Here is an 11837-nt window from a genome sequence, read left to right as displayed (position 1 = left end):
CGGTGGGGGGGACGGGGGGACGGGGGGACGGGGGGACGGGGGGGCTCACCTGACGTCAAACACACAAGAGTTGTGTTCACAAACACCCCCCACTCAATCCACATTCTTACACAAAAACAAATTACAAATTCAAAAGCAATCAAAACCATAAATGTATGTAAATGTTTTGGCTTTCTGTTATAATTTCATCCCCCCAGGATGGTTATAATGTGTTGTGCTTTTTGTTTTGTTTTTTTATTTGATTTATACTCTTTATATGTTATAATTCAACTTGAAATTGCATAATGTGAAGATTTGTAATCATTGTACTTTTTGCAAATGTTAAATTAAAAAAAAATAAAATAAAAAAACACCCCCAACTCACGGACACATCTGCACACCAGAGTATTATTCATGCAATATTATTATGTTATATTAGGATATTATTATTATTATTATATGCTATTATAGTATTACATATATTACTTTATCACTCTACATGATAATTATCTATGTATTTATTTATTCATTTATTTATTTTTCAAATTAATGTTCTTAATTTATTTATTTACTTTCATTATATTATTTACACACACACACACACACACACACACACACACACACACACACACACACCTAGATACATATCATTGTAACTCGATGTTGTCTTCTGTTGTTGTTTGTACTGTATGTCCACTGTCTGTATCTTGTATCTGTATTATGTCCACTTGGTGTAATGGGTTTGTCCCCTATGTCACTTTGGGTTATCATAAAATAAAAAAAATAAATAAATACAAAAAATAAAAATATTCATGTAGGTGATCGTTATCAAGTAATAATTTATAAGAATAGTAGACTGCCACGCCCCCATCCAAAAAAGGAAAAAATGATTTTATATATTTTTGTACTTGATTTTTTTGTGTGTTTATGTGTTTTTATTTCAAGCCGGATACAGGAACAACAGTGGTTGCATTTAATAAGAAAAAAGGATAATAAGAAAAGGGTTATAGGGTTGCGAGGGTGTGGTGTCGCTGGGTCCGCTAGATGGCGCTTGAAAACCAATATTCTGTCACTTCCAACTCACCTTTCAGCTGAGTTAGGAGCCTTGAAGTTTGAAAACATTAAAAGTGCAACATATGTTGGTGCTCTGTTCAAAAACCACATTTTAGACCGACACACCCACAAAATGCTGCACTACCTAGAACAAATATTCAGTTTCTGACTGCAGTCGGCTGTTAATGGATGAAACCTCAGCGCCAGCCTGGACATGACCAGTTACAGGGGGATATCTTTCTGTCTATATGATTATATGTATAGTTATGTCAGTGTTTTGTTTGTTTTTTAGTTGTTTTATTTATTTATTGATCTATTTGGGGGTACATGTACTTTTAGAGTGTGCTACTTGTGACAGACACCCAGTTATTTTTAATAGCAGCCCAGCCAAGATGTGTGTGTGTGTGCGAGGCCAATGTGAGATATAGTTAGATGGAAAAGAGGATGTCCTTTTGGATTGTTTACTGTTTCAATTTGGGTCCGTGTGAATTGCCAGCTTGGGTTCATGTACATGGTTGGCCGGAGTGGGATCCGGATAAGACAGTCATTTTGATCCCATCCTGATTCAGCACCAATGTACCTGAACATTGAGAGCAGTTCGCATGGGGCCAACATGGAGCCCATGGATAATCCTGTCCTGTATCACTCACCCTTTTCATGGCTGGAGTAACATCATCTCTACATTTGAAGTGGATTATGCATAGACATGTAAACAGGAGGTTCCAGGCTGTCTGTTTCACCTTTCCTCCATCAATGTCCCACAACTTTGATACTAATATTGCAAGTTTTGGATATATTTTTTCAATGATAGTGTTTTCAAATAGGTTAATTGTTAATCTGTAGTCTTTTGCACGACTCCAGTTTGTATATCTGCTTTTTCCCCAAAGACAGCTGGGCCCAGCAGAACCCCCAACACCCTGAATAGGAAAAAGTGTGTATGGATGGTATATGTCTAGATGGATCATCTATTTGACTTTTCAAAGTCTATAATCTTTTCTTTTTTCTCCATCTCCATCTATTTTTATACAAATGGGCAGAAATATTTCTGTACTGTAGTTTTTTTTAACATAGTGTTAAAAAAATAAGTGTTTATTAACATAAAAGACTACAAGTATCCCTCACACTCTAAGAAGTGATCATTCAACTTAGTATATACTGTAGGTGCTGATGCTTTCATCCACATGAGAATATTAAAGCTGACCGATAAAGTGCTGATTTATTCATATTACATATTGTCAGGTGGCTTAATCTGGTTACTGTTAACCTCGTTGTATTTGTATTCTTGATTTCATCATTAGTGCTAATGTACTGCAAACGTGCTGCAAACAGCTTCCACTGACAAACACTATTGCTGTCAAATAAATTTAGTGGACTAAATAAAGTACAGTATTTCCTTATGAAGTGTTTCCATGTGTTGTGAATGTATGTGAATGCTCCAAATAGTGTTTCTAATTCCAGTGCCTATAACGACAAAACAAGCTTTTATATTGAAATATCATCGAGTTGAACATGAGCGTTGCACTGAATTTAAAGATTTGAGTTTAAAAACCACAACTTTACACTTCCGACTTGACTAAAAGCCTTGAGTGAATTACGTGATCAGATTAAATCTCTGCAGATGAGGGTGAATCTTTGTTCTTCTGGCACTTGTTCAAGGGATATCCTGTCGAGGGAGTCACGCTGTCACGTTTCGTCTTTACGTTGCCAAACAGACCTCTAGTTTCCTGGAAGGATTGCTAATGAAACAGTGGTTGTTATAGATGCAATGTGAGCAGATTCTCAGATCAAGAATGATGTGGCTAAGTAAAATATTATAACGGTGAGGAAATAACTAACAACATTTAAAAAATTATTTTCCTATTGCATTATTACAAGAGCGTCCTGACTCATGATAGAGATTTTAAAGACTCGGTTTATAATGTAGTCCTTCAGATAGCTACTTTGTGATGATTTGAGTCCTCAGTTCAGCCGTTGCAGTGCAGCACAGTAACCCATGACTTGTGGGGTGTTATGGCGGACGACTAGTCCCTTCTTGGCTCAACTCCACATTCGCTCTTGTGTCATGTCACACCTACTTAATCAACCATCTTTAACTATTTACACAAATGTAACACTTGAACCCACTTTATAAAAAAAGAATATACCATAAGTTTAAACATTTTGCTGTGTTCTTTGCTCTCTTTTTCACATGAGCTTGTTAAAATGGGCTTGCTAACGGATTCATGTGTTCAAAGGTTGAGCTGATCCCATTTAATCTTTGGCACTATACGCAGACAGTGTGGAATAAGACAGCTTACTTTGATGTCGTCGATGCTCCGTCATCCGTTTTGTAACGTGACCGGGAGCCGTTAAGCTTCTCAGAGCAGACAGACTTGAATACAGAGAATCCCCACACCGTTCCTCAAAAGAGTCAGGTTTTATAAAAACAGACCCTTGATTTGTATCTTTCATCTGAATAGCAAAGACAGAATTATGGTTGGAAGTGGTAACCAGCTTTGCTTGCTCCGTGACAGACGTGTACAGTGATCTTTGGAAAATGTACCATTCTCTCACCTATTGATATGAAAATGAATTTTGAATCTTTGTTAGCTTTAATTTGCATTCTGTGTACAGTTCATGAATAATCAGGAAGATTTTTCAGGTGATAACTCTCATCAAGTTCAGCATGTGGCCCTGCTCTCAGATCAAGCCAAAAATAATGGTTATTATGGCTATAAATAGATTATTACATTTTTGAGAAATCAAAGCAGTCTCTTTCAAGAAACATTAAAACCAATATAAAAGAGCCAACAAAAAAGGGATTCCCAACCCGTATGTTATCTGCCGTCTGAACTGATTCAGATTGTGTCTGTGATTTGTTGGTGAGGAGGATTACCAGCCTGCACCACTACAACCATGTGGCGGTTCTGTCGGTGTTGATTTGCCTTGGTGACATTTTTAAACCCTTTGTAGTCCAAAAAAAGCTTTCCACTGATTGCTTAACTGGATTATTGAGAAGGTAACAACTACAATGGTAGACCCCTTGAACTCTTGATGTTAGCGGGAGGCAGGCTGTTATAAAAAGGGAGAACTGCAAGCGCAACTTACCCAGACTCAGTCCGCCACATACTACTGACCAGAGGTAAGACTTCCTCATCTTCTGAAATGGCTTGATGAAGGAATGAATGGATTCATATCATGATTATATTAATGATGCACAGTCTTTTTACCTGTAGTCAGAGGTAAATATTTGTTAAGGAGCATAGTAATGAGGAGAAACTAATTTAGCTCATGTTTGCATATGTATATGTGCCCAAAACCTCTATAGTCTGAAATTGATTCTTTTTCTGTTTTTTTTTTCTTAAAAAAAAAAATCAGGTTAAGGAGAAATAAGAAAGAGAGTTGTAGACTAACTTAAATTAATTTAATCAGTGATTCAGAAGAAACCTAATTATTTTTGGGAGCATAAGTTACCAAGTTTTACATGCCCACTTCAACTTATTTTGCTTATTCTCAATCAAACTATTTTTTTTCAATTGTTAAGCTTTTTTTCAGCATGTGATAGAACAGGTCAACATAAAGCTTTATTAAGTAGCTTCTAATCTCTCCTCACCTTTAGACCTTTTTAAACAAATACATGCTTAAAAGAAAGTCATCATGAAATGCATCGTTGCAAAATTAAACAGATATGTAGGTATAAATCTGTTGGACAGTTGTTTAAATAAGCCACTATGCTGTTTTAAATTGTGTGATAAGGTATATGCTTCACAGCAATCAGAGGAGTGGATTGAGCCTCTGTATCTCTCCATGGTGCTGAAATGTTTGGAATGCTGTAAAATCTACCGGAATCCTTTACGACCATTGAATGCTTTTAATTCTTTTTTTGTTTTCTTCTGTCTTTGCAATCAAAAATGTTGTCATACTTCTTCATGATTATATGACCATACGTTTGGATCATGATGGTGATGTACTGTGATGGCTCAGGTTTAAAAGCACTCTTAATAATTAGTACTCAGAATGTCTGCTGACACTGTGGACAAAACTGCTGTTTTACTGGATTGCAGGACATTTCATAAGTGCAACTGTAGAAGTCAAGCAGATGTTGCTCCTTGTCCTTAAGTACACACTCTGTGCATTATCCTTTCACCGTTTTGATCTTGAAATTGCCATTTGTAGGAGAGAAATTGAAGAAATATCCATGACACATATCTGTATTGGCATTCCCTTGCTGTTCCATTGTAAATAAAGCAAGTAACTGTTTCAAAAATTCACTGTCACTACTTTTATCTGTAGCATGATAGTCACAGTACAATTGGCACCGTTAGTTTTTGTTAAATTTACTTTTTCATCATTTGGGTTCATTACTATTCTGCAAGTGTATTACAGGACACAGTATAATTAATGGAAGGGTAAAATAATTTAACTGACTTGAATTATTTAATAATGTGAATAATTCCACAACAAATAAGACCAAAGAGTCTCAAGACTATTGATGTTGAAGAATGAAGCAGGAAAATGTGTATTCTCCCCAATTGGCACAATTAATAACATTAAATACTTGGATAAACAATAAAACAACTGCTTTGAGTCTCCTTAAACTGTCAGTAAACTTAACCCACAGTAACTCAAGTGTTGACCTATCAGGGATTGTAACAGAGTCCTTCAAGCAAACTTAGTAAAAATGGTAATTAAAGGAAGTACATATAAACTTTTGATGTACTGCCTGTCACCTTAAATCCAGAAATACCAACACAAGTTACTGAACTGGCTGTATCAGTTTAACAGTTCTAGTGTTGGCCATTGAGTTTAGCATCGCACTTTTATTTTAAAAGGGAACACATTGACATAATCGCCCAACGTGAATCTTTAGTGTTTGTAGTGAGGCCTGTCCTGTTGGAGTGAAGCCAATTAGCAGATGAAGCCTTACAGCCATGTTCTTTAACACCAGTGGTGTAATCTGATTACAAAGGATTAACCTTCTGTAGCCTTAGAGCAACATATCCCTCCAGCTGCCAAAGAGTCGACCGAAGGTGCAGAATCAAAGTCTTAAGCTCACTTTTTGACGGATACTGTAACACACTGACCATTTTCCTTCACATGTTTCTTTCCCCTTTCTACAGAACACTTCTAAACATCTTCAAAGATGGCAAAGTAAGTATTGTTTTTAGTAAACAGTCAATTGTAACTGTAATTCTTTTTTTCAGACCTTACGGGTTAAAAGAAAAAAACAAAAACATGAATTGTTATTGCTGTAAAGAGTTTGATCCCAGTTGAATAGTTGGTTAGAGTTTTGCACTTTTATGGTGCTTATGCAGGATTTTAAACCCAACTATGCAGTTCCAGATGTTCCCTTAGAAGTAAAATTAAAACATTTATCCAACAGTCATATCATTTATGAATCAGAAATGTTACGTTGTTATGAATGTGATGTTCTATCATCTCACCAAAAATCCTCATATTCAGAAAAGGTGGGGAAAACACCAAACATACAAGCACCAGTTCAACAGAAGTAAATAAATATTCCGCTAATTTAACACAAGAAAACTTTAGTCACTGAAAGTGGACAGGATGACCTGGAAACCTTCAGCTATACGAGCTCTTGAAAGGGACCAGATGCATAAAATGTACTCTCGGACATTAAATCTGGTAAGGAGCTTCCTCTGATCACACGGTAATCACCTGAACGCAGCACCATTTGTGGCTCCCTCACCTGACTCAGCCTCTCTCAATCCGGGCGGGACGAGGTAAAGCCTCTCCGCACTTAGCTATTCCTAACGGGATAAGGTGAAATGAAGACATACCGGCCCTTCTGCCGCAGATCAAGACTTTACTCAGAATCTACAAGAAATCTGACTTTTATCTGATTAAACCAGACAGTTCTTATGTCCGACAATGTGCACACTTGTGTCACAAAAAACCCTGTAGATGCTCTAGAGATAACTAGTTTATAGAAGGAGTCATGCGGATGGGTGAAGTCAAAGTTGGATGAATTCATTAAGCAATTGTATGAACTGAAATTCACCTTGAGGTGAATTTTATTGGCCATCTTTCCTGGAACAATATGAATAAACAGAAATTATACATTATTTTTTTCTCCTCTTTCATTCACAGAATTTTCAAGAAGACCAGTGGAAATGGAGGAGTCAGTATTATTCTCTTGTCTTGATGTGTATCTGTCATCGTTTTCCTCAGTCAGTCCTGAAACTTTAAATGTTTTCTCCCTCTGACAGCTCACCCTCTACTTGGGGAAGAGAGACTACGTGGACCACGTGTCTTCAGTGGATAGAGTTGGTGCGTTTCATGTCTTTTTTTTATCTTTTACTTCTTTATTTATTTCTTTGTGTGTGCATTTACTGGATCGGGGCATTAATTGGAAAATGTCTCTCTTTAGATGGCGTCGTGAAGGTGGACACAGCTGATTTTGGAGACAGAAAAGGTAACATCATTCAAGGCCTCTTTTATTAAGATCTCACGTTACTCTATTTTGACCAAAGAATGAAAATCAAACCAACTTATTTGAGGCCCTGGAAGAAACAACTGCAGAGATAATAAGTGTCCTGCTCCTGTGTTGACAGCTTTCATCCAGCTGGCGTGTGCGTTCCGTTACGGCACTGAAGACCTGGACGTGATGGGCCTGTGCTTCAGGAAAGACATCTGGATCCAGCAGGACCAGATCTACCCCGAGAGCTGCAAGCCCGAGCTGAGCGCCATGCATGAAACGCTGCTGAAGAAGGCGGGAGACAACGCCTACCCTTTCTCCTTTGACGTATGTGAAGGATTAAAGACCTCAGCTGTCAAAAGTCTTCATTTAAATTCAATTAAAAATGTCCTCAAAGATTTTCACAAGTAAAATAAATAGAACTTGTACCATTTTAACACTTTGTTGTTACTGATGAGCCGACAGAAAAAGATTTACATTTTATTATTCTATTATGAGTATTTAAACTAAGGTTGACTTTTCTTAAACAATCATTATGGACTCTTCTACATTTATTTGACAACTTAGATGTCAAGTTATTGTTTAAGAAAGATTGTAACCCATGCTACAACATCACACCCCCCACTAATCCCCTTTTAAATTCATACATTCATGTGAGACAAAAGAAAATAAATGTTGCTCAAAGAAACTGTGAGATAGTGTTTATGTTAGTACTCTTATGATGTTATACATAATGAAACAATATATATCCCTTAAGAGATAAAAGCAGTCATTTTACTTTTATACTCAGTTATTAGCTACTAATATGTAGATTATCTATTCAAGTTGGTATTTTTGTCTCAGAGGAATATTTCTTCCACCGCTGCTGGAAGAATGTTGCCGCTTTCTCTACGGCAAGAAAATATAATAAAAACAACAATTATAAAAATAATAATAATATTATTAATAATAATAATAATAATAATAATAATAATAATAATAATAATAATAATAATAATAATAATAATAATAATAATAATAATAATAATAATAATAATAATAATAATAATAATGATTGTTTTTTAAGTAAATCATCTCTTGACATTTTGAAAATAAAATAAATCATAGGACTTTAGATTCTAGGACTTAAAAGCAGATACTTCTGCTTCAAATATACATCTGAATGTAGTGACTGAATATAAAGTTTATTGGATGAGCGAACAGATAAAAGTGACTCTTGTATGGGTTTGTTTCTTCAGATTCCCAACAACCTGCCGTGCTCCGTCTCCCTGCAGCCCGGACCTGATGACAAGGGGAAGGTACTTGTACTTGTCCATCTGCTGATGCTTTTCTCCTTCATTATCACCACCAGAAACCAGAAACATACATTTAGTGAGTAAGCATTACTGTCAGATGTTTTATTGTCATGGCTCCTAACGTGGTATCTTGGTTCGCAGGCTTGTGGTGTTGACTTTGAGGTAAAAACATACCTTGCCAAGGAGAAGAACAGCGCTGATGAAAAGGTTGAAAAGAAGTGGGTAGACTTGACTCTTCTAACACATAATTGTCTCCAACCTGGCTGGCTTATGTTGTCTTTATCTATTTTCCTTCTTCCTCAACCATCTCTCCTTATATCTCTCATTTGTCCTTTCAGGGACACTGCTCGCCTTGTTATCCGTAAAATCCAGTATGCCCCCTCTCAGGTGGGCGACGGGCCCAAGGGCGATATCTGCAAAAGCTTCATGATGTCAGACAAGCCTGTTCACCTCGAAGCATCCATGGAGAAAGATGTACAGTGGAAAACATTTTATATTTCCTGTATTTTCCTTGCTTGTTGGCAACAACTGACTTACCATGTCTTGTTTGCTGCAGATTTGTGCTGTAACTGTACATCAGACAATTGACATCAGTTTCCTTGTTATTTTCCTTCCTCAGCTCTACTTTCATGGTGAAGATATCCCAATTAAAATCAAAATCAATAATGAGAGCAACAAAACAGTCAAGAAAATCAAAATTACTGGTGAGTGTCTTTGCAATTAGAAATCATTTTCAACAAATGTAACCCTTGCAAGGCGTTATGGGTTAGTTTGGCCTTGGCTCCGGCTAGGGCCCTGTTGACCCGAGCCTTAGCACCTTGCAAAGGTTAAATCCAGCAACTGTCACGAGAGTGCAACACTAATGCTTATCTGTATTTCCCTCTTCTCACAGTGGAACAAACCACAGACATCGTACTATATTCAGCAGACAAATACAGCAAGCCTGTTCTTAGCCAAGAGTTTGGGTACGTAGAGAGAAAACTGAAAGAGCAGCAAATACCCTAAATGCACGTGTTCAGCTTGGTGTTCTTATACAGGCATTTGTTTGCATTTTATCCTTTACAGAGAGACGGTGGACTCCAATAGCACCTTCGATAAAGCTCTGACCATTAAGCCCCAGCTGTCTGAAAACAAGGAGAAGAGAGGTTTGGCGCTGGATGGACGGCTGAAGGACGAGGACACTAACTTGGCCTCCACCACCATGTCAGTACACAAACACAGCAGGCACATTTCCATGAACTTTCACTTGGACAGCTTATGTAAAGCTGTTTGTAGACTTCGTGTTCAAGCTGGGTTTTTTCTTATATGCAGTAACTTTGTTTTGAATGCTGCCCAACGTCAGTGTTGTTAACTGTACTCAGTTGTGCACTTACTGAAACTAAATTAAACCTGCCAATCCTTTAAATCCCTGTAATTCCTCCTCAACAGGCTGCGACAGGGCGTAGAAAAAGAGGTGTTGGGTATCCTGGTTTCCTACAAGATTAAAATCAACCTCATGGTGGCTGGAGGAGGGTGAGTGCTTGTCTAGCATGTTTGTCTGAAGAAAACCCACGGATTAGATAGCATTAACGAGCATCAACAACTTCTAATTGTTTGTTGTTTTCAGCCTGCTGGGTGGTCTCACTGCAAGGTAAGCAGCATGTGTGACAAAACCGGATCACAATCAGTATAGACAATTACCAATTACCTCTTGTTTTTCTATATTGATATTATTTCTATATTGATTGGTTGGTTTATTTTCCTTTGCAGTGATGTCACATTGGAGCTGCCACTAAACCTTATGCACCCCAAGCCTGAAGGTAATGTTTGCAAAGAGATTGCGTCTCACATTTGTATCAATGATTGTACCCTCTCACTGTATTATCTTCTTCTTCTTCTTTTTATTCTTCTTCTTTTTCTCAAAACTGTCCGAACTGAGCAGAGTAAGGACTCCATATCACTGTAAGTACCTTCTCATTTTCTGGTGTTGTCAACCAGAAATCATCATTACAATTTAGTAAATGTCATTCAGTGGAGATGTGATGTTTGTGAATTTTATTTTCTATTTTTGGTACTTGCTGGTGTTTTTGGACTTTATTTTTTAATTATTTGATTAATGTTCGTAAAGTTAAAAATCATCTGAAGTCAAAATAAGGCTCAGCCAAGATTAGATCAGATAAGATTCTTATGTAAAACATCAGGTATTTACATCTGTTATCAATCTGAAACATCTTCTCTCAACTATTGCAACAAATTGAATGTCATTATAGGGTAAAAGAAAACGTCTTGATTTCCAAAATAAAAGTACTTGGATGAACCAGACATGTAAGGTTGTTATAATCACTTCAACAGCAGCAACATTAATGCATTAAACTTCTCATTCACCAATGCTTAAAATTAAGTCATTTGATATAGATAATTGGCCATGGCCAAGGAAAGGAAAAGGAAAGAAACTATTCAAATTCAGTAGGTTTTAAGTATAAATAATAGAGCATTGTTGTATTTTAATGTCATTGTGTTATACTTTCCATTAAATAAATTCAATGATCATCTATATGAAATCTAATACTCAATGATGATCTCCATCTGCAATAATAATTAACATTTCTCTTTCCATATTTCCAGAGAGGATGTCACCCTGAAAGTTGAGAACACACAACAGAAAGAGAGGACAACCATGGGAAACAACACAAAATGAAAGAAGAAGAATGTGGCTGGTGTCCTGAAACCAAATAACAGTAAACAAGCTACAGAAAACCTTAAGTAACACTGCAAAGATATAAGTTAGAACACCAGTCCCCTGGTAGATTTTTGTTGTATCTGTTTTTGTAGTTGAATTGATGGCATTTAGCTGTAGACAATATGTTTGCTTAACAAAGTTGCATTTAAAAGAGGATTCTTGTAGAAACACATATAAGTAGGTATGTATTAAAAATTATTTGCCTATCATGAAAAATATTAGATGGAGAAAATAACAAAACAAGTCTGAAGCCCATAAAAGCCGGTATGCTGTAAAAGACTGCAATGCATTTGTCTATTAAATGAAATGTGTGTGTAATGTGAGTAATGTGACTCATCAAATATCAAGACAATAAAGTCATTTTTAAAACTGA

At 36.6% G+C, this 11837-nt stretch overlaps 1 protein-coding gene across 1 annotated transcript; it reads left to right on the top strand.

Annotated features, from left to right (window-relative positions):
- Positions 1-4063: 4063 nt before the first annotated feature.
- arr3a (arrestin 3a, retinal (X-arrestin)) lies at positions 4064-11837 on the top strand. The gene is made up of 17 exons (XM_061739526.1): positions 4064-4153; positions 6132-6162; positions 7123-7153; positions 7242-7302; positions 7403-7447; positions 7587-7777; positions 8689-8748; positions 8887-8963; positions 9084-9219; positions 9365-9449; positions 9638-9710; positions 9811-9948; positions 10174-10257; positions 10352-10375; positions 10495-10544; positions 10667-10686; positions 11350-11837. Exons 2-16 carry the CDS (start codon positions 6155-6157, stop codon positions 10669-10671), a joined length of 1068 nt encoding a protein of 355 aa, XP_061595510.1. The 5' UTR covers positions 4064-4153; positions 6132-6154; the 3' UTR covers positions 10672-10686; positions 11350-11837.

This window comes from Cololabis saira, chromosome 14 (genome assembly GCF_033807715.1).
Source record: "Cololabis saira isolate AMF1-May2022 chromosome 14, fColSai1.1, whole genome shotgun sequence".
Taxonomy (NCBI): domain Eukaryota; kingdom Metazoa; phylum Chordata; class Actinopteri; order Beloniformes; family Belonidae; genus Cololabis; species Cololabis saira.
The sequence above is the reverse complement of the archived record's forward strand: the minus strand, read 5'-3'. Positions and strand labels throughout refer to the sequence as shown.

Excerpts from the sequence above, each read along its gene's own strand:
- arr3a (XM_061739526.1), top strand. Across the intron at positions 9,220-9,364 it reads AAGCATCCATGGAGAAAGAT|CTCTACTTTCATGGTGAAGA; the intron begins GTACAGTGGAAA and ends TTCCTTCCTCAG. Across the intron at positions 10,258-10,351 it reads CTCATGGTGGCTGGAGGAGG|CCTGCTGGGTGGTCTCACTG; the intron begins GTGAGTGCTTGT and ends TGTTGTTTTCAG.